Raw genomic sequence first — 27,005 nt, 5'->3', positions numbered from 1 at the left:
AAAGTATTTTAACACTTTCTTTGCCTTTGTTTCTCATTTTCATTTCTGGTACTTCTAAAACTTTCCCAACCAAATCTTTACCTTAATTTAAAATTAAAAGAAATTTTTTTCAATGTTTATTCATTTTTGAAAGATAGACAGAGGACAAGCAGGGATGGGGCAAAGAGAGAGTGAGACACAGAATCCGAACCAGGCTCCAGGCTCTGACCTGTCAGCACAGAGCCCTATGCGGGGCTTGAACTCCCGAACCGCGAGATCATGACCTGAGCCGAAGTCAGGTGCTCAACTGACTGAGCCACACTGGCGCCCCACCTTAATTCAAAATTTTGTGTGAAAAAGCCCTTCTGCCCGTAACCATTCTTGCTGCTGCTTCTTTGTTATACTTATTTGAAATACGGTCCTTAGCCTTATGTTGAATTAGGAATACTATTGTTAGGTATTGTGCATTTTGGGAAGCCCCGAGGACTCAAGGCATGAGTCCGTGGAAGACTTTATCTTCTATGAGATGTTTTTCAGGTGCGGGGCAGAGGCTGTCGTTGTAAGGAGTGAGGGTGAAGCTGTATGCCATCTGCAGGGAGAGCTTGGGGAAGTCTCTCGAGCCTGTGGCTTTGGAGAGAAACTGATTGAGGAAGCCAAAGGGGCAAATTAGTGGCAGTATGGAGAGAGGTGGAGAGGTAGATGCCGTATTTGGAAGGGCTTGCACAAATCCCTTTTTGCTAAAGTGTCAGGTCCCCGTGCCCTAACAGACCCCCGTAGGGGTTTGGGATGTGCCTGCCTGGCCTTGATTACACACAAGTCATCCTGGTCAAGGAAAGTGAAATCTTATCCCTGGGTAAGGAGACAGTCTGAAAGGCAGGAAGCAGGAAAGCTGTCGTGTTCCCTGGTGGGTCTCGCTCTCATTGCAGGGGCCAGTACCCTTACAGCTGATGGCAGAGCTTCTGTAACGAGATGGCAATGACTTGGGTGACACCGTGCTCGGAGGTTGGTGCTGGCACAGCAGACTGTAGCACACACGCACGGTCTCATACTTTGCAAACGTGCACAGTGTCCAGGAGCTGTGTCACTACCAGCAGCGGTAGAGAAAGCTGATGGGTGCCTGCCTCCTCTCACCATTTCTGCCTTTAAGGTGGCGGTGGGGACCTGGACTGAATGCGCTGCAGACACTGGGAGAGGGTTCCCTGGAGGGCATGTTGCAGACGAGGCTCTGTTCTCATGGGCTCTGGAGGATGACCTTGTTCCATCAGGTGGGCGTTCCGAGGCCACAAGAAAGAAGGGGATGCTTGTCATTTTGGTTGTTTTTTTCTTCCTTTTGCTTTGTTCCTAGGAGGAAAGAGGTGCAAAATAAGCAGGAGTTTTCAGTGTTGGTCACAACTCGGTATTTACATCTTTTTCTTTCCAGTAGCAAGTTAAGATTAACTGGAAAGGAACAGACGGGGGTGGCAGGAGCCGCCAACTGTAATAAGGGCCCCTGAATTAATAAACATCACAAGAGGACTAATTGGGTATCTGTCGAGTCTTGTGATATTACTTTCATTTTCACCTCACGTGAGTGTTCGTGTGTGTATGTATATGCCTAGGTTTTCCTGCCACTTACTGTATATAAATGTTTCTGCCTCCTGTCCCCAGCATTTAAATTCAGGCAGAAATGGGGTATAGAATCCAAGTTCTGAGACACAGTTAAGTTAAAGTCATTCTGGTTAGTAGCAGAGGGCCTCAGTGGTATCAAGAGAAATGTCAGGAAATTCGACTTTCTACAGCTTTCCCTGATGCTGAGTTCCCCATCCAAGCCCCCAAGGAATCAAATCACAGATCCAGAGTATTAAAATGCCCTCACCTCACAGAAGAGAAGACTAGGAATGGCTATCAAGTTCATTAAAATGAACTAACGTTAAAGTTTAGTTCCTCAGTCACACTTGCCACGTGTCAAGTGCATCATGGCCGCGTGGGCTACTGGCTGTTGTATCAGCCAGCACAGATTATAGAATATTTCCATTATCGGAGAGACTTCCTTTGGACTGTGTTGACCAGAAGATTGCTCCGTCATTTCCCCCCAAGTGAGAATTTGTATTTTTTGCCTTGTCTTATTTGAAAGAAAGAGAACACTTTGGAAGTATAAGTAATATCATTCTGTGATTTCATTTTATATTGTCTTTCATTAAAACAATTCAAAATACCTGAAATATTGGTTTTGAAAACAGTTCAAAAATACACCGAAAGAATCAATAGAAATTTAGAAGTGTAGACAATAGTTGCTTATATCTGACTGAAACAGCAGTTGCTTATATCTGACAATAGTTGCTTATATCTGAACTGAAAACAATTTCAGTTCAATTGTAAAAGAATAAGATTCATCACTTGTATGTGTGTATGTATCTGTGTATACACACACACACACACACACACACACACACACACACACACACATCTATGTATTTATGTAGGTTTGTTAAACATGGGGGTAGGAACCAGAACTGAAAAAGCGAAATATTCTAGGCTAATAGCAATAGCAGTAAACATGAATTTGTATACTTTTTCTTGTGAAAACTTCAGTCATACAGAAAAGGAGACATCATTGTACAGTGCATACCCGATGACCGTCACCTAGTTTAAATAACTTGACATTTTGCCATATTTACTTCACCTTCCTATTTTGTGGCTGAACTACTTTCTCTTCAAGTCAATTACAAACATTAGGGTACTTTAGCCCTTCATGCATGAGTGCATATCTCCAAAAAATTGGGATGTTTTCCCGTACAACCACAATACCATTATCACGTTTAACAAAATTAATTTGAATATAGTCTGTAGCAGGGTGTGAGAACATTTATATATTAATCTGTATTTCAGTTTCCCCAATTGTCTATAAAATGTTCTATTTTCTAGTTGATTCACTTGAGGACTGTGCAGTCAATTTGGTTCTTGATTTATCCCTTGAGTACAGTGTTACCCTTCTGTCTGTGGTTTTGCTTTCTGTGGTTCCAGTGATCTGTGGTGAGTCCCAGTCCAGAAGCACATGATCCTCTCTCTGCCATATCAGAAGGTCATTAGTAGCCTAATACTACGTTACAGTGTCTACATCCCTCACCTCACTCATCCCATCGTGTAGGTATTTTATCATCTCAGACTATATTATCACCTAATAATATGGTGAGGAATTATGAATTAGTAAATATATGTTAATTTGCTTTTAGCTGAGATTTTTTTTTTTTAAGACAGTGCTACTTTTCCTCATCCTTTCAGGAAATTGCAGAGTATATCTAGCAGATTCTTTATTGGCTTGCTTTTATTTTTTTTAAAACTGAGATTGCCTGTAAGACGTAGACACCCCTTGCAGTCAACACTTTATTTTCAAGTTCTGCCAATTAACTTCCTCGTGACTTATCTGAGTCTTAGTTTTCATGAGAAATCCAGCTGTGGGATGGAATTCTTTACATTTTCATTCTCTTCTTGGACTTCTAAGTTAATGGTAAGTTTTATATTTGAAAATGATGCCAGTAACAGCTTGAACCGAATTTGAAAGTTGGTTGGATTTCCTCCCTGTAATTATGGAGCGCTCACCCCCAGCTGAAGAGCTGTCCTTTAGTCCTCCCCGCTAATACTCTCCCCCAGGCCTGGAGTCAGTAGCCCCTTGGCCAAGATGTCTGACCAGCCTTGTGTCCGACTGTGGGAACCAGGCCTGAAGTCTAGGTGGCCCACACGTGCTGTAGGCTCTTGGTGGCCCTGCTGAGACTGGTTAGATTTGGAAAGATCTGGCTGACTTAATTTTTAATTTTTAACATTTTCCTCAGTTTTTTTATTTTACATTTTTCAAATTTCCAGGAAATTTGAATATTCAACGAATACAAACATGCACATACATATATACGTATACTTTTCACATAGATTTGCCAGTTAACGTTTTGCCACGTTCCCTTTCTCTCTATACATTAAAGCTTTTTTTGAATAAGCCATTGAAAATGCAGATATAACACTTAACCCCTAAATGGTTCAGCATGTACCGCTAAATACATACAACCTTTATACCATTTTTTCCACAATACCACTATTGTACCTAAATGCAATTATAATAATTCTATAATGTCATGCATTATATAGTCTATACTTAAATTTTCTCAATTTTCTCCCAAATGCCTTTATAGCCAGCTAGTTTTGTAGAACTCAGACTATTTGTCTTCTACAGTTATCCCACATTCTGGCTTTCTACTTCCTTGTGATTAGATTTAGAGTATATACAGATAGTTCTCCCATGATATTGTGTACTTCTTGTTCCCTCACACCGGGAGGTACATCGTGAGTTTGTCCCACTATTGATTGTACATCTTATCCCTTGGTTAAAACTAGTAACTGCTAGACCTCTTTATTGTAAAAGGAACTTCTTCCCCGCCTTGTAACTGGCAGGTAATCTCTAGGGTGATACTTTGGATTCATTTGAATATTCCATTCCCCAGTAACCTTTCAGCCAATGATTTTAGCATCCACTGGTGATCCTTGGCTGAAATTGGTGATTACCTTGAAAGTTATAAAACAATGATTTTCTACTTCCGCCATTCCTTCTATTTTTATTTAACTGGTATTCTTTCATACAGAGGCTTTCCTTTTCTCCTCGCCCCCTACTTCAGAACTCTGGAAAAAAGAGAAAGCCAGTGAGCCTGTGTGTGTGTGTGTGTGTGTGTGTGTGTGTGTGTGTGTTCACAAGCACACTCTTCAACATGTACATATTGAGCATGTTACAAGGCATAGTCATTGTTCTTTTTGATGTTCGCGTTGTTGTCCCAGGTATGGCCAGTGGGAGCTCCTTGAAGCTGGCTTCTCTGTCTTTTTGAGCACTTCCTTGTTTTCTGGCACAGGAAAGTGTCTCAGGCTTATTTTATACTTTTCCTGCCTAAGGCCTAACCATTTCTCTGCCATACGCTGTTCCTTGTACTAAGAAATTGTATTTAGAAACTAAGATCTGGATGCTAGGGGCCACCCATTGTTCCTAGAGTTTCATTGCTTCTATGCGCTTTCAGGGGACACAACTAAAAACTAGTATCTTTTAAATATTAGAGTAATAATGTAGGAAATAATATTTTTTAAAGATCATGAGTGTGTATTGATTTGTCTCATTCAAACTGACATTTCTTTTATATTTGTATCTCCTCTACAGTAAAATTTTGGTCACTGTAAAATTAACATATGTATTTACTTTATGCTATGTAAGATACACATAATATTTCAGAATTTTAGTATTAATATTCCTGACGCTAAGCCTTCCAAATAAAGTTGGGGATTTCTTTGCAATTGTTTTTGTCATTAGAAGTTAGGTTTATTTGTTTATGTCTGCATTAAGTTTTAGAGTTTGTTTTGAAAATTTTAGTCTTTAATGTATATGACATATTCACGCTTCAGAGGACTCGTCCCTGTGCCCCTCACCTGCTGCTGCCCACCCCTTAATAGATGATGTTTTTTTTTAGTTTCCACTTTACCTTTCCGTGTGAAAAGAAGCCGATGTATATCCCCCCCCCCCCCGTTCCTGTGTGTATTATCTTATTTCTTTTTCTTACACCAAAGGTCACACTCTAAGTACATTTCTTTTGCATCTTGCTTTTACCTGTCTTTTTTTTTTTTTTTTTTATGGCTGGAGTGCTTGATGGCAAGGGTGTGCCATCATTTATGCAACGAACCTTGGCGGGGGGTGGGGGGGCGGTGCTGAGTGTTTCTCATATTTTATTGTTATAAATCCATGAATAAGCTGTATGTTGGTTTTGCCTGTGGGGGTGTAGCTTGTAAAGGAATTCACCATGTTTTTTCTTCTAGTACTTGTTTGATTTGATTCTCTGTGTTTAGCCGTCTGACTCATTTGAAGTTTATTCTTGTGTATGCTGTTGGGTTTGCATCCACTTTTATCATTTTCCAAATGGCAGTCAGTTCTCTCAACATCACTTATTAAAAAGTCCACCTTTTCTCCTTCAGAGAAGGAAGGCAGAGGAGTCTCTGGTTTTAGAAAGAAAAAAAGTTCACAAAATGAGCCCTCTGATGTTTGATCTAAGAGTGTCTTCAGTGTCGGTTTTATTGCCAAGAGGCCGAATGGGAGAATGAAGCTCGACCCAGAGTCACAGACGGGCTCCCTAATATAATGGAATTTACAAGCCCCAAATTACAGGCCCCTACTTTCGGGGGCAGAATCTGGTCTAGCACATTTCCTGTGAGGGTGGGCAGAGAGGCCCATCGTGAGAACAGCCTCTCTAAAAGAGCAGCACTGTGTTCCCATGAGCTGCCAGATCATTTAGAGTTCAGATACAGAGCTAATAAGATCCAAGGCCACAGACTTCTCATCCGACACCCTTCAACAGAAATGACAATGCACGTGGTTTGCTTTTCATTGTGAGGAGCGGTGCTGGAGAAGACGACGCTGGAATGAATGGCTTATGCAGTTGTCAAGGTGGCGGCGTACGGGGAGGCGAGGGGCATTTGGAAACGTGGGGGTGAGATTTGTCACAGGCACCGGGGATGTTACTGGCATAGGTTGTGGAGAAGGGCCGGCGTGCTGAGTGACCTGCAGTCCAGGGGAAGGGGAGGGCTGCCTGCACCAGAGCTGTCCCACTCAAAATGCCAGTAGCATCCCCATTGAGAAACAGACATTTAGGAGAACTTGGCTGGAAAAAATGTAGCTTAAAAGCCTCTCACAACTTCTAGGAAGAGTTCAAAGAGTGTCAGAAAACGTCGGGGCTGTCACGGTGGATGAGACTTAGAGCCTGCTCTTTTCGGTGTTCGGTCTTTGATATTTGCACCGCCAGCGGGGAGTTCGAAGGGGTGCTCTTGAGCACAGAGGTTATAGACGAGTGCCTCTCGTTTGCTTTCAAAAAAGAGAAGTTTGCAGTATCACCTCTGTGTTTCAAAGTTGTTAATAACTAGTTTAATAGTTACAAGTTATTTTTCTTTGGGGGGATGTGGATGTGGTGATTTTACTATCCCATTGAAAAGATTATGAGATGAGATAATGTGTATGAAACTCTTAGTTTGCAATCTGGCATGTAGTAAGCACTCAGTCACTTGTGTTTATATTAACTGTTAATGAACCTTTGTGTGTCTTTTCAGAGAGCTATTGCTTACCTTTTTCCAAGTGGTTTGTTTGAGAAGCAAGCCAGGCCAATAATGAAGGTAGTTATCTTAATATTTTTTAAAAATTTCACTTCGGTTTCTATGTTACAGTAATTTACCTAATGTACTTTAATTTATTTTACAGCATCCTGAACAGATTTTTCCCAAACAGAGAGGTAAGTTGGCTCAAGAATGAATGAACAGCTCTTCCCGTACTGCAGTGTTACGTTGCGTATCTGCAGCCGCTCGCACACGGTGGAGATGCGCTCCTGTGTCATGGCCATTGTGAAGTCAGCCAGTGATATTTTATACCTAATGAGAAATGACTGCAATTTGCAAACTGTTTTCTTAAAGTAAGTTACATTACAATCAGGTCAGGTTAGAGTTCATGCCTATACTGATGTCATACTAATCTCTTTGCATTCTAATATGCTTTTTTGAGGAAGAGTGGGGAACAGATCTGCTGAAGCCTAATGCAGTTTTTTTTTTTACTTGAAAACTTAAAACTTTTGTTCATTTTGGAAGCATATTTTCACTGAATATAGATCCTCCCCCCCCCCTTTTGATCTTTCCTTACTTTATCGATATAATTCCATTGTCTTTTGTCTTGCATTGTTTCTGATGAGCAGTTAGCCATCATTCTTGCCTGGCCCTCTGTTTTCTCTGGCTTCTTTTAAGCTTTTCTCTTTATTTTTTAAATGTGTAAAATTAAATCTTGAAGAAGACATACAAACCAGGAAATCATGTATTTACTGTTGTCTAATTTACATTAAAAGCCTGTTCCCCTGTGTGGACTGGTGGTAGTTGTCAATTAATTTAAAAAGTACTAAAGCCAGAAATCACTTCTTAAAAACACTTGCTATAAATTTACATTTATTCATCAATCTTTTCCTATAACCCTAGAGGGTAGTTTTCTTTGAGTAGGTATCTGTTTCTCCCTGTTTCTCTGGCATAACCCTGCTGTCGTTGACGTATCATCAAAGTGTTTTAGGTTTGGTTTCCTCACGGTGGAGCAAAGAACTTAGACTTTCCAAGAAATCTGAGTGCAAAATATTTCTTCACTTCTGCAGACTTTTTCTCTAACCACACTGAAGATGGACAAACTTGGTTTTTTGGTAACCTGCCTTTCAGTTTTTCTAAAGCATTCAACTTCGTTTTCATAGATGCGAAAACTCTTTTCTGTTTCCACTCATATTTCATCCATTTATGTAATACTTAACTCACGTAACTACAGAAGGAGGTACAATTGTAATAAACGGGCTTGGGAACGAACACAACTGACTCTTAGTAAGCATGTAACTCGGCAGCAAAAATGTGCCCGGTAGAGAAGAGCCCGGTAGCCGCAGATGCTCGATGTGCAGGCAGCATTCATTACTCAGTATCTAATTAGAGCTGATTAAATAGAGATTGGTAGGAGAGCAGATATTTCTATAAAAAATGTATTTGCGTTGCCTTGATACTTCTGCTAAGTCTTAACCTGTGTGCAGAGCCAGGCCTTCTTTCATTCTGCTGCTTCCCTTCTCTCTTCGAAATGAGAACTTGTATTTTGAATCCCGTTACAAGTATTAGGGGTCTTTTTATAAATACATTCTGTCTTTTTATATTTTCTCATTTTTTTGACGTGGTTGATTGTAAACTATAACACCAATTCAGTTAATAGCTCTTGGAGACAGCATACGTGAAGGCTGTGTTACAAGTACAGGTCAAATTTAAAGATGCAGCTCGCTTTAGAAATAAAACTGCATATACAAGGCATACACACCCAAAAATGTGTAACTTTTTTTTCTTATTTTTAGTGGCTTGTCTATTTTTCAACCTCACAGGCTCCTCACTTACGTGTCTTCTTCTCTTTGTTCTGTGTATCTCTACTCTTTGCATCTCTTATGCATCCGCCCCTCTGAGGCTGTTTCTTTCAAATCTCACCAGCTTCTCAGTATTAAAAGTTTGTTATTACATCACTTGGAATGCAACACTGAAACTTCTAGAGATCCCTGCAGAATGCTTGTTATTTTGGAACTGTGTCAGTAGCAGTAGGATTTTATTACACTGCAGTTAACTGTATTTAAACAGGACTCCTTGAGAATTAGCAAATTTCCTTTTGCCACCTACCTACCAGTGTTGCTGTACTTTGTAAACATAGGCAAACTGATTTTTTTATGTTTAAAAATACCAGGGAAATTTAGATTTGACTAGACTATGATGTTTGGAAAGTGCCACCTCTTTATTAAAAGATGGAAGCTTCCAGATTGAGTTAACATAAAAATCCTGCTCTGCTGTTACAGGCAAGTGATAAAAATATCGGAAAAAACAAAGATATATACCAGATTGGTGACAGGCTCAAGGAATAGCACCTAATACTAGATGAAATGGAATTCAAGGAGGTCGGGGAATGGTTCGATGAGACAAGAATGTTAATTTATATTGATAGGATCTAATATCCATTAAGTGGTTTTGACGACCATGAACCTTTTTGTACCAAGCATTTAGCATTGAAATGTTCATAGCAAAAGCTGTTAACTAAGGCTCTAAAGAATTTGAATAACACAGCATGATTTTATAGCTACACATACAAGTACAAAGAATACATTTTTCTGTATGGATGCTAATGGAATATTAATAGAATTATATAGGTCATAGAGAAAAATCTAACAAATTCCAAGAATTTATATAGATTAGATTTTCTGACTTAAAATCAACAGAACCATAAAACTGTTGGATTAAGGAGGAAATCCAAATTGAGATTACAGATTATTTAGAAATGTAGAACAACGAGAACGGTTCATAGCAAACCCAGTGGGATATGGGCAGGTGTTATACAGAGGCAAACATGTATTTGGCAGACATTAAGAAAGACTAGAAGTAAATGAACTAAGTATTCAGTTCAAGAATGCAGGAAAAGAACTCTATTGAAGGAAGAAATTTGAAAGAAGAGGTAGGATAAATAAAACCAACTGGTTCTTCGAAAATTGATCAACTTCTGGCAAGTCTGGTCAAGGAGAAAGGAAAACATAAAAGGACAGTATGAAAATTTTTAAATAATATTCAGAGCGTATTATTACAGTGTAAGATTGTTTTTGGGTAGCTTTATTCTAATTTGAAGAGTATCCTAATTAATAAAAATGACCAGTATTTATCGAAACATAGAGCAAGTCAGGCCCAGCTCTTAGTGCTTTGTATGTATGTCCTCCTAATCTTCACAACAGTCTTGTTAAGTAGATACCATCGTGTTCCTCATCTTACAGACGAAGGAATTGAAACACCAAGGACACACAGCTAGGAAGCGACTGAAGCAGAATGTGCACAGGCCCCAGCAGTCGTTGCTCCAAAACACTGCCACACCCCACTGACTCTCACACAGGTAGTTTAAAGAAAAATATGATTCCCCAAATTGTCCTAATCAGGAGAATACTGGTTAGACTCAAAGCTAGAGAAGTCACAGGTAGTCAGAGAGGAGCAAAGCCCAGAGGTTATGTCCGTGAAGTCTGTCATACCTTGGCTAAAGCTTGAACTTTTTAACATGTTGCAGAGCAGAAAAAAAGAATGAAAGCTTGCAGAGTCACTTTAAAGGCTCACACAATTATTAGATCTAGACATGAATTGCATAAATACCTGTAGTCTGTTCTCACTAAATAAAATGATAGCAAACCAAATAAAGCATTATATGAAAAATGTGCCAGAACCTTTTTATCCCCAGGAATATAAGGATGGCTTAATATTAGGAATTTATTAATGTGTTATTTGAGTCAGGGGAAAAAACATTTTCATAGATGAAAAAAGGTAATTTAACAAAATTCAGCGTTTTGGGTTTTTTTTTAATGTTTATTTTGAGAGAGAGAAGGAATGTACGCATGCATGAGCTGGGGAGGGGCAGAGAGAGAGAGGGAGGGAGAATCCCAAGTAGGCTCCTTGCTGTCAGCGCAGAGCCTGACCCGAGGCTTGATCTCACACACTGTGAGATCGTGACCTAAACTGAAACCAAGAATGGGATGCTTAACTGACTGAGCCACCCAGGCACCCCCAGCATTTATTTTTTGATGAAACTCTTAAACCGGAACTAAACAGAAACTTTCTCAGGTTGAGAAACAGAAACACATTAAATGAAAAAAACCTGTCATTGGATTCCTTTACCTTAAGTTCAGAAATAAGTACGTGTCCACTTGGCCCTGGTACTCGGTATTGTTTTGAAAGGCTTGAGCAGTAGGGTTAAAAAAGGCATCGAAATTAGGAATAAGTCAATTATTTATAGAGGTTAGGACTGCCCACTTAGAAAATACAAAGCCACAAACTTAAAAACTACATTAGATTTACAGTAGAATATCATTATTTAAATATCTGAATATTGGAAACATTCAAATTATCAATTATTCTAATTTTTGAAAATGATACTCTGTTACAAAAACATGCCGCAGCATCAGTGAAGGATGAAATGCTAAGCATGCAGAGATGATATGAGCATCCTGCCAGTTGATGACGAGGATGATGAAACCACACAAACCAGTGTGAGGATGATCTAATAAGTAACATGATGGTCTCATTGGTAACAAATAAATTGCGATTTTTTTTTTTCTCTGCTTGTATGTATTTTGGTGGACAGGAGCTGTTTTAAAAACACCAAATTGCAACATTACAAATAAATTCATGTCTGTGTGTACACATACAAAAATATGTGTCTGTGTGTATTCTATTTTTTTAAATATTTTTCTTCTGTATACTTCTTACTCATCTTTGTTCTAATCTTCCATCTATAATTAAATTGTTAAAGGCTGCCCATAACTCCTTTTGCTAAAGTTTCCTTTGTCATCTCTTGATTGAAAGGAGTTCGTTTTCTAGTCGATTCTTCAAAGAGGGCTCATAGATACAAAAATTTTAGAGCTCTTATGTGTTTAAATTGTTTTCCTATAGCCTTGATACTTAAGGACAGCGAGGCTGGAGGGAAAAATCTTTGGTTCACGCTTTCTTTTCTTGAGTTTCTTGAAAGTGCTGCTCTGTTGTTGCTTTGCTTTGGCTGTTGTTCTTGAGAAGTCTCATATCAGTCTAGTTATCTCTCCTTAGGAGTCATTTAACCTCTTCCCCTGGTGGTCCTAGAGATTCCTTATCTTTGTTTAGTAACTTTATGAGAGTATGTCATTGAATTGACTAGTAAAGGTTAGCTTACTGTGCTGCTGATGAGCTCTTTCAGTATGTAGATTCTGGTCCTTTACATCCAGAAAGTTTTATAGATGTTAGTTCTGTTCCATTTTTTTTTTTTTGTCCTTTGGGTCTCCAATTATATAAATGTTATTCCTTCTTTGGTTGCTTCCCACATCAGTCGTGGTCTGACTCCTCTTCTTCCTTTGTCTCATTTTCATTTTCTTGATTGTTTTTCTACTTTTTCCCCCAATGTCCTTTATTATATTTTAATCTAATTCTTCTTTGAGTAACATATAAGTCAGTCTACATTTCTGATGATTTAAATTTTTTTTTTTAATTTTTATTTATTTTTTGAGAGAGACAGAGACAGGATGTCAATGGGTTAGGGGCAGAGAGAGAGAGGGAGACACAGAATCGGAAGCAGGCTCCAGGCTCCGAGCTGTCAGCACAGAGCCTGACACGGGGCTTGAACTCAAAAGCTGTGAGATCATGACCCGAGCCGAAGTCGGACGCTCAACTGACTGAGCCACCCAGGTGCCCCTACATTTCTGATGATTTTAGCTTTTTCTTCTGTTTCTTCTCTGATTAAGTTGTTTCATTTCTTTTAGTTTTTTGTCCATTATGATCCCATGTTTCGAAGATTTGATTCAGGGTATGTTCCAGTAAACCCAAATGCTTGTTTGAGGATACTTAATTCAGTTTAGAGTGTTGCATTACACCCTTTCCTTCTGTTTTGCCTTTGGTTTGGGTAACATTTTATTCTGTATACCTCTTACTCATCTTTGTTCTAATCTTACATCTATAATTAAATTATTAAAAGCTGCCCATAACTGCTTTTGCTACAGTTTCCTTTGTCATCTCTTGGTTGAATGGAGTTCATTTTCTAGTAGATTCTTCAAAGAGGGCTCATAGACACAAAATTTCTTGAGCTGAACATTTGGATTATTCTCATTTTCTGTTTTAACTTTGTAGCAGTCTTTAAAAAATAGATGGAAATAGGTGTCTGCATTTCTGTGGACAGAAGTGTCCTATTTCTTAATCCACTCAACGGAATTAAAAAAAAATTGTATCCATAAGATGACAGAATTGGGTCAAGACTTAAAAAGTTCATTATGAATTAAGAGATTTAGATTCTAGAATAGAATTAAAGTGGCTAGTTGAAGGATAAACATACAACTATCAAATAATGGGTAAGATTATACCAGTAAGTCACAAGAAAAGCAAAGGAGAGAGATCAATAAACTATTTTAAAATTCAGAACTTCTGAATTGGAAAAAAGACACTATAAATTTAAAAAGCAACTAGAGGGGCGCCTGGGTGGCGCAGTCGGTTGAGCGTCCGACTTCAGCCAGGTCACGATCTCGCGGTCCGTGAGTTCGAGCCCCGCGTCAGGCTCTGGGCTGATGGCTCGGAGCCTGGAGCCTGTTTCCGGTTCTGTGTCTCCCTCTCTCTCTGCCCCTCCCCCGTTCATGCTCTGTCTCTCTCTGTCCCAAAAATAAAAATTAAAAACGCTGAAAAAAAAAATAAATAAAAATAAAAATAAAAAATAAAAAGCAACTAGAGTGCCTAGGTATCTCAGTTAAGTGTCAGACTCTTGATTTGGGCTCAGGTCATGACCTCATGGTTTATTAGATCGAGCCCCACATCGGGTTCTGCCCTGACAGCATGGAGCCTGCTTGGGATTCTCTCTCTTCCTCTCTTTTTGCTCCTCCCCACCCCCTCAAAATAAATAAGCTTAAAAAAAAAAAAAGAAAGAAAAGCAAGCAACAAACTAGAGAAAATTTGAAACAAGACAGAGGTCTGTTATCTAGAATAAGTACTCTTAAAGTTAAAAACAGCTTAAGAGAAAAATAGTCGATTCATTAATGAAAATACAAGCAACCAGTAAACATAGGAAACTATCAGATCAGAAACCATGCTCTATAAAACAATGAGAAGAAACCATTATCCCTTATCAGATTGGAAGCTGTAAGTATTATGTGTCGGCAAAAAACTAGAAACAATCTAAATGTTCATCAATTCAGGATAGCTAACTAAACCGTCAGAGAATCCTACTGTGGAGTAATATGCTGATGATCGAGAGAGGTAGTTCTAGTTGTGTTAGTACAGATAAGACACACTGTTGGGTGAGAAAAGCAAGTGAAAATGCTGTAGTATTGTCTTAGTCCATTCAGGCTACCACATACCAGGTGGCTTACAAATCACAGAAATTTATTTCTCCCAGTTCTAGAAGCTGGGAAATCAAAATCTCACTCTAGTGAAGGCCTGCTTCCTGGTTCATAGACCACTGTCTTTCCCTATGTCCTCACATGGTGAAAGGACCAGGGATCTCTGGGGTTCTTTCTGTGAGGGCACTCCTCATTCTATTTATGAGGGCTTTGCCCTTATGACCTGATTACCTCCCAAAAGCCCCACACTGAGATACCAGCACATTGAGGATTAGGTTCCAACATGAATTTGGGGGGCAGGGGAAGACAAAGAGTCTATAGCAAGTATGTAGGGTAAATACAGCTTAATATCACTCATGTTTTTAAAAAAAACATGCAGACAGTTCTATTTCAGTAGGTGTGTGTATATATATGTATGTGTGTGTGTGTGTGTGTGTGTGTGTGTGTACACACACACACACACACACACACACACACACACACACATACACATACACATACTGAGAGAGTCCAGAGCTGTAAACTTTAACCTTGCCTCTGGCAAGAGAATTCTAATATTTAATCTGTATGAGAGGAGTGAGTAAAAGAAATGTTCAGAGGGAAATTTATAGCATCGAATGCATATGTTAGAAAAGAAGATCTAAAATCACTTATCTAAGTTTCCATCTTAGGAAACTAGACAAAGAGCAAATTAAATCCAAAGTAAGTAAAGGAAAAAGAATGATAAAAATTACAGCAGGAGTCATTGAAGTTGAACACAGGAAATCAGTGGAGAAAATCAACAAAAGCTGGTTCTTTGATCATAGATTGTATACATCCGTTTTATGTTATCGGTAAAATCGATGAGCCTCTAATCAGGCTAACTAAAAGAAAGGAGCGAGGATACGGATTACAAATACCACAACTGAAAGAGAGGATACCACTACAGATACCAGGACATTCAAAGGATAATCAAGGAATACTATGAACAACTCCATACCTACAAACTGGATAACCTATGTGAAACGGACCGATTCCTTGAAAAATACAATCTGCCAAAACTTACTCCGGAAGTAGACACTTTGAATAGGCCTATGTCAGTTAAGAAAATTGAATCAGTAATTAATATCCTAGAAGACCTTGGGTTTGGCCATGGCTTTTTATATACAACACCAAAGGATAAGCTGGATTCCATTAAAATTAAAATTGTCTGCTGTGAGAAAGACACTGTCAAGAGAATGAAAAGCCACAAAGAGGTTGTAGAAGATATTTGGAAAAGACCTATCTGATAAAGTACAGTTACCTAAAATACACAGAGAACTCTTCAACTCAACAGTAATTTCTTACTGTTGATGACCCAATTTAAATACGAGCCTAAGTTCTTAGTAGATACCACAGAAGATCTATGCGTGGCACATAAGCATATAAAAAGATGCTTCGCATCAGCGAAATGCAAATTAAAGCAACCCTAAGATACCACTACACACCTTTTAGAATGGCCAAAACCCGGAACACTGACATTATCAAATTATGCCAAGGATGTTGAGCAGCAGGAGCTCTCGTTCTTCGCTGGTGGAAATGCAAAAATGGGACAGCCACCCTGAAAGATATAGTTTGGCAGGTTCTTACAAAATTAAGCATCCTCTTCCCCTGTGATCCCAGCAGTTGTATTCTTTGGTATTTATCCAGAGGGCTTGAAAACTTAAGACCACACAAAAACCTGCATACAGATGTTTAAAGCAGCTTCATCTGTAATTGCCCAAACTCGGAAGTAAGTGAGATGTCCTTTGGTATGTGTATGGATAAACTGTGGTAGGTACAGACAACGGAATATTATTCAGCACTTTTGAAAAGAAAGGTGCTGTCAAGCCTTGAGGAGACTTAAATGCAAATTACTGAGTGAAAGAAGCCAGACTGAAAAGGCTACCTACTGTATGATTCTAAGTATAGGACATGCTGGAAAAAGCTGAACTATGGAGACCGTGAAAAGGTCAGTGGCTCCTGGGGATTGAGGGGAGTATGTGGAGCACAGAGGATTTTTAGGGCATTGAAACTACTCTATGATATTATACTGGTGGATCCAGACCCCACTGAGTATACAACACCAAGAATGAACCTAATGTAAACTATGGCCAGACTGAGTACGTTCACTTGTAACAAGATACCACACTAGTGGGGGGGGGGGGGGATGTTTATAATGAAGGTGGCTATGCATAGGTGGGGGCAAAGATAGTATATGGGAAATCTCTACCTTCCTCTCACTGTTGCTGTGAAATATTCTAAACCAAAAAGTCTACTAAGAAAATAGTGAAAGGAGAGTATATTGTGTAAAGTTAATTTTATAGAAAACATAGTTAAATGAGGGAGGGGGCAGTGTCCAGAACAACAGAAACTTAAACACAGACACAAGTTAACAAAAACATGCAAGAGATTTATGTTGAAAATTATGCAGCTTCAAGATCATAAGTGAAAATCTGAATAGCTGGGAAGAAAGACTTCATGTTGTTGTAAGGAAAGATTGCAAGGTTGCTTCTTTTCAAAGTATTAATTAGCGTAATTTTCATCAGAGTCCTGGTAGGACTTTGGGGGAAACTCAGAAACTTTATTCGAAAGAGTAAATGTGCAAGAAGCAGCGAGAAGTGTTGAAAAAGAAATAAGAATAATGAAGGAAACTTACCCTACCAGCTATCAAAATGCAGCAAAAGCTTCTTTGAATCGTGTGGGGTAGTGGTGCAGTATTCTGACAGACAGACCAGTGGACCAGATTAGAGGACTCAGCGTCAGCATGCTTGTTGATGTGAATTCTAAGACAGTTTTTCAATTTTAAGATCTTTGACAGCGGGATTCATTTTACAATTAACGTAAACTATGATGATCAGCTTTTTTTCCTTCTCTCTTTATAGAACATACAGGATAGGGCATCTTAAAATCTGGGACATCTTTAGATTGAATGAAATATCATGAAATCAAATATATATACATGCATGCACATACATACGCACTCACACTCATGAAATGAGACCCAATTCAGAAACCCCTCCAAGTTTTACAGTAGAGTCGTATCTGCAGCCATGAGATTTATCTTTCTAGGGCACATTCTGACTTGAATGCTTTAGCGACACAGTGAAAACGGATTGCAGAGTAAAGTTCTAAATCTTGGAAGATATGCAGGATTTCATGAAGTCTATGAAAATGATGTGGGAGAAGTATTTAATTCATCCATAGCCATTGACAAATAAGAATTTGGTTTTCTTTTTCAAGCTGAGATCCCTATCAAGACTTTCCTTCATAATTTATTAGAAATTTTGGTCTTCATTTTACGTATGTTCACTTAAAGTGGCCTATGTGTAATGTCAGCTATCCTCAGAAGACAAAAATATCCTACTTATTGTACAGGTGGTATTTCAACAAAGCATAGTATCAGAAGAGTAATGGGATAATGACTCTTTGCTGGACAAAGTAATAACTTGGATTTCTGCCTCACGAGCACAAATTTCATAGAGGTGAAATTTCTGCACATGAAAAAAATAAAAATTCCAGAAGAAAATATAGGAAAATAGTTTTTAGGAAGCCAAAGTCTTGAAGCATGCTCGCTCAATAGGATTGATGTTGTCCCTGAGGTGGCATAAAAGGGTGCATAGGAGGTGAGAAAAGTCTGAGCTGTTACAATGTTTATGGTCCTCCAGAGGACCACCATGTACATCAACAAATATGCAGTGTATTTGTGGTATTGAAATTTCATGGAGACAGAGGCAGTTAGAGCGGGAAATGTCTAACAAGACTTCTTAGTAGAGGTGATAGTGAAAAACAGTCAAGAAATGGTGCCATGGAGGAAGTGACTGTGTCACACGTGCTATGTTTCACACATGCTATATGTACACATGCTATAGACACACACATATATGTACATTTTAAACTTACTGGTTATGAAAGACCTGTAAACCAAATTAAAAGGTGGGTGACAGATTGGGAGAAAAGAGTTTTCAACTTATGTAATGGACAAAGGAGTGTACCTTTAACATATTGGTGTTCCCACAAATGGTTAACCAAGAAACAACTCAGTAGAAATAAGGGCAAAGGGCGTGGAGTTAGGTTTGGTTTATGTAGTGCAGGGACTCCATTCCTCAGTTTATTTGGTGTTTATTAGATGTGAATGACCATCTGTATTTCAAAAGGAATTACACATAACACCTTCAGGGGCCCCTTCTGTTTTAGACGTTTAAACTCTCAGAGGTATGTCACCACAGAGTTGGAACAAATAATGTGGCATGGAAAAATCCATTTAGTGTTTTCCTTTGTTATAGTGTGCTTTTTCCTAATGTCCTGAATGTACGATGTCATTGACTTTATCCGTTTTCCTTTTAAGGAATATGGGGGCGTACTGTATTTACAGCCAAACTTAAATTTTTTTGTTCTAACAAGAAGATTTGGGCTATTTTATATGTGTTTATTTAAAACAAGTTCTAGAAATTCTCATGGTGAAATATATAGGAATATGTTACCAGATATAAACGTTGTTTTATGTTAACGAATATGGAATTTTAAATATCCTGAATATTTACATGTTAAACATGCTGAACTACATATTAAAATACTATATATTAATGCTGTTTTGTTATTTTAAAAGTTAATCGGAATTATAGACATGTCTTACCTTCAGTTAAATACAGCTCTTTGGGCTCTCTCCGTGTATATTTTTATTTTTGTTTATTTTTTTTCCATCTGGCTTTTCACTAGCAATCCAGTGGGGAGAAGATGGCCGTCCATTTCATTTTCTCTTCTATACTGGCAAACAGTCGTATTATTCACTAATGCACGTAAGTATATTACATTTATGATTAATAATATGAACCATAAGGTAAGTGACTAATTATATCAGAGATTAGTCAGCGTCAGAACTTACCTTGTATGTTTCATATTGAACTAAAACTAAGACGTCTGAGGTAAGGCAGTGTGTTGAAAAGCTTTATATTTTATTAATTCGTTTTTGCTAATGGTAAACATCACAGAATTTATATCAGGGCGGTTTGACCTTCAAAGGCTGTTACTTCCAAATTAAGATCATTTTAGGGGATAGGTGCTCAGCTCAGTAATAAGGCCCGCGTGTGCGTCGAAGGTAAAGGGCGAAGCAGGAAAGAGGACAAGTATATGCTGCTGTCAGGGGCTGTAAGGCCTTTACCGTGGGAGAGAGTCCAATTGTTGTCTGTGCTTTTTGTTTATTCGTACATAATTTTTGCTTTTCAGAAGCGAAGGCAGTGTAGGAATCTAGAATTTGTGACTCCACAAGACCTAAGAAATGATTTTATTACATTTTGACTTGCAACCACATTTGAGTGTACTGGGACCCGCTTTTATTTTGTTTCAGAGCTAGAGGTGTCTGATGGCAGATTTGGGAAGTCCCTAGGGTACCACGAATGAAAGGCCTGGATGCTAATATCCAGTTTTCAACAGCAGAACCCGTTTCACCATAAGAACACGATGTCAAGTTTTATTTTCTTCATTATGTGATTTTTAAAAGTTGCGAAAACATTCACCGGGCTTCCCCCGTCCCCCGTCAGATTTCAGGTTGCTTGACTCCCAGGCACACATTCACTCTGCTGTTTCAGGACGCCCCGGTGTTTATTTGTGCGCCACAAACCCCAGGACAAAAATCCCCCCTTGTCAGGTACATTTATTTCTTGGGGAAAAAGAAAAAAAAAGAAAACCTTCTTTTCGCTCTTTGTTGACCTTGGGCAAATGAGCTTCTTGCCCTGGCAGAAATGAAATGAATGATAAATGTAGAGGGTGTCTTTGCTGAGTAATGGAGCCGCGGCTGGCGCTCCGCCGAGCTCCTCCGCGCCGCCCGAGGCTGCCCGAGGACCCCTGCTGTTCATTTAAATAGGTATGTCAAATCTGCCTCCCAACGCCGCTGGTTTGATCTGTGGTAATATTTGTGAAGGTTCCATATGGACTTGAGCCCCCTGCAGTGCTAAGAAATAATGTACAACGCTTCATGGTGCAGACGCAAATTTTCTCTGAAAAGGGATGCGGTGCCGCGTTTTAGCTGTCGGAGGGGATGATGGAGCTGACGCGCTCGGCCTGTCAACTTGTTACACGGATGGGTTGCACGCAGCGAAGCTGTGGAAAATCTGTGCCTTTTAACTTTTCTACTTAATCACGGTTGTAGCATTGCCTTTAGACTGTATGCTACATTAATTCTCTTCCTGCCTTCTGCCTTTCATCCCAAGTTTCACGGAAAAAAGTAAAGCATGCAGGTCTTGTAGAGGAGCCTTATCAAACAGCTGTCATCTGACAAGCCATTTGCATTTGTTTGGGCTGAAACTGAGCGACCCAAGGGCAAGATATTTTGTTGCATTCCATCATAATGAAGAAATTACACATTGCAAAAGAGGCCCAACTTTTATTTTGGCTGCCGTGTGTGTTTTGGAAAGGTACCGCTCCGGAAACCGGTCGGTTTCTCCGTAGATGAAACACTACCATAGTCTGACTCCAAGGTCGAATTACATTAATAAATGTGTTTTTTTGGTTGTTTTTTTTGTTTGTTTTTTTCTTTTTGAGTAATACAGTTTGTGTCGCAGAGAGCAGAGTTCTTTGGGCTTTTCTGTGTCAGTTAAATTCAGTAGTTTCGGTCCGGTTTATTTCGTCGGGGGGTTTGACTCCCCTCGCAGCGTGGGGCTTCGCTTACACCCGCGAATCACAGATCTTCGGGCTTAACTTGAGCGTTTAGTTCAGCTAATTAGTAAAACCTTGTATCTCCCAAACTTTCGCGAATGGAGTTTTAAGGTGAACTTCTGTAGGGAAGAAAGGATAAATGCTTTCCTAAACATACGCCAGTCACTTCAGCGTCATGTGTGGCCAGTTTTATTATGAATTCACAACTGCAGTCCTACCAGCCTCGTTTTCCAGATCATGCCAGATACCCTTTGTTGCTTCGAAACAGTACGTGACTGAATGAATACTCACTGACTGGCCACTTTACAGAAGTGGTTCTGTGGGGGAAGGCCGCACTGGGTATAAAGTAAAAGGTTCCAACTTGAAGCCGCTTCGTGTGTTTGCCGGCTCCTTTGTTCTGCCTTCTCTTGGAGGGGGATGGATGGTGTTCCATTCTGTGGGAGAGCGAGCCCCGTGCTGCTGTCCCACGCATCAAGGACTTGGCCCCCAGAGACCAAGGCAGGCACTAAACACTTGGAAATGTATCGTCGTCGTTACCGTGTCCCTTTGGTGTAATTTCTTACCATGTGACCAGGTAAAAAGACCCTAAGCCAGTCTCGGTTTTCATCCTTGGCCAACTGTAATTGTGTGAGGCATGGCAGTCAAAACAAAGCAGAAACAGAACTCAAAAAAACTCCCCACAGATCTAGATCCTGTATGCAGTTCTGCCAGGAGACCTTTCTGACATCAGTTAACCTTTTTATCGTCTGTAATAATGCCCGTTCCTGTTTTGAGTATTTGGTCGCCGTTTGTATGTGTATGAAGCTTATCTATTACCTTACAGCGGCTAATACGAGAGAGTCCTGGTGTGGCTTACGGTGAGGGAGAACATATAATGCTTTAGTGAACACTGTCTCCCACTGGCCTATCATTAGTCCATCCGGGCTTTGTGGAGACGCGGGAGGATTTTGAGGGAAGATGAGGACGAGAAGAAAGCAATTTATTGTTCCCAGAAGTGAAGCATGATAGGAAAGCGTAAAGTGGAGGAAACGTGCCGATCCGTGGCAGTCTCAGACTTTGTAGATGTGTTTTACGTTCTAAAGGATGTTACCCCCTTCGTTGGAACTCCCTTTTTCCTACAGAGACAATGTATGTCCTCAGGTTCCTGGGAAAGTAAAAAAAAAAAAAAAACAACACTTCTTTTACCCAGTAGTGAATAAGGTGTACCTATGTAATGCAAAAAGTATAGAACAGTACAAACAGGTTGTGTCTTAAGCAGTAAAAAGTGGTTTAAGGAAGAAGAAATAAGACACTCAGGGAGTTTCTCCAAGGATGGTTGAGTACTGAAAAGGGAGCTGCACGCTTGCTTGGCACTGGCTCATCTGTCTTTTTTCACCCAAAATGGATGGCTTTCCATTTCCTTAATAGCCATGTGACGAGTAGCACTTGTATACTTTTCAGACATGATTTAGAGTTTCAGTTTAGGGTTTCAGCCGCGGCAAGAGGAAGCAAAGGGAGAATGAGAGAACTTTCCTGAAACAGCCAAGCCCAAGTGTAAAGGAAAGGGAAGAGTTTTTAAAGAGAATACACGTGTTTGTGCAGAAAAGAAAATGCTGTACCGTGGACCGACTGAGCTGGGAGTAGCCGAGGGCTAGATGAGGAGGACCGCGTGTACATAGTTAACGGACGGGCCGGAAGGGCGGTCTGCCTTTGGGTCGGCCAGCCTGCCGGGGCTACGTACCCCTTGTCCACAGCAGCCGGAGCCTGGCCAGGCCGACCGTGCTGGTGGCAAAGAAGGCTGGACCCATGAGCAAGACAACTGCACCTGCAGCCTGGACAGTCATGGTCGAGTTTGGGCAGGGCCTTTAATTGTAGGGAAATGTGAATTCCGGGTCACTCGTTAATGCAGACACACGCTTTTGAAAAATTTTAAGTTCGCTCACTAAAAGTGAGTTGAAAACTATTTAAATTTCATTACGGGAGGTGATTATTTGACTCTGAAGTGGGAACCCTCTGTAAAAGATGATTCGTTAAGTCCGGGCGTGTCTACTGCAGCCTTTCCCAAAGTGGTTGCTGAGAAACACAAGTTATCAACTATTCGTCATGAGAAAGGTTCTGAAACTGAGTGAGTTTGGCAGTGCTGGGTATTGCACCCTGGGGAGCTCTAACAAGGAGCTACGCGACAGCACGATAAAGTCCTTCAGTAAAGAAACCTGTTGCAGTGACCCACTGCTGCTCAAACAATGGGTCACGAACCCTTCCTACCCACAACACCTGTTAACGCCCCATGAGACCAGTACTTGGGAAAGGTGGCACTGATGTTGCAAACAGGTGTCAGATACATTAGGCATTTGCTGAACTTTGACAGGAGCCCCCTCACCCCAATTTTTAAGATACGATTGTGCATCTCTAAAAACGGCTCTGGGAATTGTGCATCTTATAGAAACCTCATGTTCAGGACTAGTTTAGAGTAAACAATGGATGATTTTCAAAGTATTTCTATAAATTGAAGGGATTACATGGCCACATAGGGAATTTGTACCCAAAAAAGTATGAAACTAAGGAATAAGTAGATCATTATGTATTTAAACTATTCTGCTGAAGTGAAAAAAAAACAAAAGGTTAAAATTTGAAAGAAAACCAAGTAATTCTAATCCTGATAACTTATGCATAAATGGGATTCATTTGCCTTTTGAAGGAAGGCTGACTTATTTAGAAATTCTCTGGTTTATTTTAAATGACTTCGGTAACCTTCTGTGTTCATAAAGCACGAGAACAGCAGCCCCAGAAGCATGCGGCTTCATTATGTGAAGATTCCAGACTCCCAATAAGCCAAAGTCCTGGGCACTTAGTACGACAAAATTCTCACGTCGTTTACATCTTCTTTGTAACCCTGTGGTGAATATTTAAAATTTTTGGTATAATGTCCTTATCTTTAAAAATGGAGTTAAAATAGTGATCCTTCTCACAGTGAGGTATTATGAAAGAACTCCTTTAAAACTATGCCAAGTGCTGATTTTTAAAAAGCTCCGGATTGGTGCTGACATTATCTCTGCATGCTCTTTTAAGACTCTGTAGCCCTATTGTGTTAACAGAGTGATAGCAAGGGTCTAGGGTAGTATGTCACCTGGAATATTAGGTAAATAGCAGTAACTGTGACAAATGAATTATATATTATGTTTGTTTCATTTCATTTTGTATATGCCAATAGCCAAAAAATGGAGAAGATTGCTAGTTAGGGAATTGAATTCTCTGTGGGTTTTTTTTTAAACAACATATTTAAGTTGGTTACTTTTCTGTTATTTAACTAGTATCTAAGACGGTAATTACTATTAGTTTATTATTGTATGTATCAAAATACAGTTGACTTCCTATACCACCCCCACAAGAAATTTTTATTTGTTTACCTTGCCTAAAATTGGAATTTCTACATGATTAATACAGCCAAAACAGATTTTAGAAGGATACTAAAAACCATATTGCTTATGCTCGGGGAGGGCTTGGTTTAAGTATCCTTTTTCTGCAACCTGAGCATCTGGTATTTTCAAATTAGGCACCTTCTAAATTTGACTCATACATTATGGAAATCTGATGACACGAGGGGTGGATAGGCTTGCTTTGATTTTATGAAATATTAATCATAGCTGTGATTAATGATTCAGCATTTCACATCTGGGTTATTCCTGTCATATTTGAAAATTATACTATTAAATACAGTATATAAACTTAGTGTAGGTGGGGTCACTCTGATTCTCTAGTGTCCTTTAAAAATTAAGTGGAAACTTAACAATATACCAGAAGCTACCAGTGATAATCTGTGATGTTGACAGTTCCTGGCATATTTTATACCCTCAAGGATTTTTAGATACACGTTAGCACACATCTCTTCAGGGAGCTGAAGCTATACAATCTACTTTCCAGAGAGCTGTTGTCTCTAACTAACCAAGATAGAATCTCAAGAGCGGTTTTATTATATAGAGAAGAGAAAGAATAAATAGAAATGGTACACCAGTAAAACTGTTTCAATTGTTAGACTCTTGAATGCCACACCTCCCTCCCCCCGGCCCCCCGCTGTCACTTCTTGACCGTTACTACAGGTCAAGCACTGTGCTAAGTACTTGACATGTGTTTTCCTGTTTGAAGAAGTATATGGGGTGGTGTAATGAGAATCGTGTAAATCGATGGGTTACAACCATCAAAGTATAAGCATCTTCCCTAAATGAATAGAACGTACCGTCTTTGAAATTTGGCATGTACTTTTCATGGGTGTTTTTTTCATATTACACACTTTTTGTCTGATTATTTCACTTGGACTATTTAACAAATTATTATGGAGCTAAATATAACCCTGGAAGGTAATAATAGTATAGTGAAAAAAAATGGGAAGAAGAGTATGGGCCTAAAAATTGACCCAGAGTCCCTGGAAAATGGTGGTGACTTTAGCAGCCTACACACTGACTTGAAATTTGACTGTGAGGCAGGCCTATTATTATTATTATTATTGCCTTAGTTATTACAGAAAATAACAAAAGAGCCTTACAAACAGGGAGGGCATCGTTACTACTATTGTTGGTGTTCTCTTGGACAATTTTTTTAGCTGTGTTTGAAAGATACAACGTGTCTGACTTACGTATTCTCAGAATCTCCAGACTCTGGAGCAGACCAGAGAGACTGGCGCCACCCCTTTCCCAGACGCCGAGGTGCGGCAGCGTGGCTCATGTCCTGCCTGCTGACGGGTTCGTGCCAGGTGCACGGGGAGGTGCTCTCGGCACTGTGTCTGTTCTGCTTCGTAAAGTGGGGCAGGATTCGTTTTGTAGGTTGTCGTTTCTTCCTTTGGTTTACCTGTTCCTTTATTGACCTGTTCAGAGCACTTGAGAATTACTTTCTAGAAACAGTTGCACAGAAATGATTCTGATATGGTGGTATCCAGCTGGGGTCACAACCCGGTATCTTAGCCTTTTAAAGTGAGTTAAAAGCACCCGCAGCACAAACAGTCAAATGAGGCTTCGCCATAATTCTTGCGAGAGAAGTGGTAGACTTTTGTTGTAAGTTGAGTAGCAGGCACACATGCTACACGTGGGTGGTTCACATTTGCCTTTGCTTTCTTTGGGGTAGACTGCTGTAGTTGTGCCGCTACAGGTGATACGTTTGTACTTCGGATGTAGTTGTAGACATTGTTACACTTAATGTGCACACTAGAGTACGATTAACTGATTTTGTCCCTTCGCTGTATTATGTTGAACTAGACTCTTGGTACTTCTAGCGTTCACATCCAAACTGCAGTGTATTATCACTTGGGCTCATCATTAAAACAGGTCGCTGGGGGGCGCCTGGGTGGCTCAGTCGGTTAAGCATCCGACTTCAGCTCAGGTCACGATCTCACGGTCCGTGAGTTCGAGCCCCGCGTCGGGCTCTGGGCTGATGGCTCAGAGCCTGGGGCCTGCTTCCGATCCTGTGTTTCCCTCTCTCTGCCCCTCCCCCGTTCATGCTCTGTCTTTCTCTCTCTCAAAAATAAAATAAACGTTAAAAAAAAAAATTTTTTTTTAAAAAATAAAAAAAAACCAACAAAACAAAAAAACAAAAAAACAGGTCGCTGGGCGCCCCCTCAGACGTTCCTCATCTGAAAGTACGGGCTGGGACCTGAGAGGTTGTATTTCTAACCAGTGCTAGGCTTGTGTGCTGCTGCGTCTTCCCTGGGAATTTACCTTTGAATTACTGACCCAGCAATGGTTTCACTCTGTTTGAGATACTCACATACACTGTTAATGTACACACCGGTACATACACACACCGGGGCAAAGGGACACGTACCCTTTTCCTAGAACAGACTCTGTCAACAACCTTGTGATTGTGTGTGTGTGTGTGTGTGTGTGTGTGTGTGTGTGTGTGTGTGTAAGAAGTCGCATCTCACAAATTTGGAATTCTCAAGACTGAGATATGAATGGACATATCCATTGGTAATAAGCTGTGTCTTCATTACCTGACATTAGATAATGA

The 27,005-nt window shown here is 39.8% G+C and overlaps 1 protein-coding gene across 1 annotated transcript in view; it reads left to right on the top strand.

Annotated features, from left to right (window-relative positions):
• MRPS9 (mitochondrial ribosomal protein S9) overlaps window positions 1-27,005 on the top strand; it is a 63,983-nt gene that overhangs the window by 24,227 nt on the left and 12,751 nt on the right. Inside the window, exons 3-5 of the mRNA XM_007097771.3 lie at window positions 7,078-7,140; window positions 7,226-7,256; window positions 19,095-19,174. Of these exons, the coding sequence (XP_007097833.2) occupies window positions 7,078-7,140; window positions 7,226-7,256; window positions 19,095-19,174 (174 nt within the window). The remainder of the gene's footprint in view (window positions 1-7,077; window positions 7,141-7,225; window positions 7,257-19,094; window positions 19,175-27,005) is intronic.

This window comes from Panthera tigris, chromosome A3 (genome assembly GCF_018350195.1).
Source record: "Panthera tigris isolate Pti1 chromosome A3, P.tigris_Pti1_mat1.1, whole genome shotgun sequence".
Lineage (NCBI taxonomy): Eukaryota > Metazoa > Chordata > Mammalia > Carnivora > Felidae > Panthera > Panthera tigris.
The sequence above is the reverse complement of the archived record's forward strand: the minus strand, read 5'-3'. Positions and strand labels throughout refer to the sequence as shown.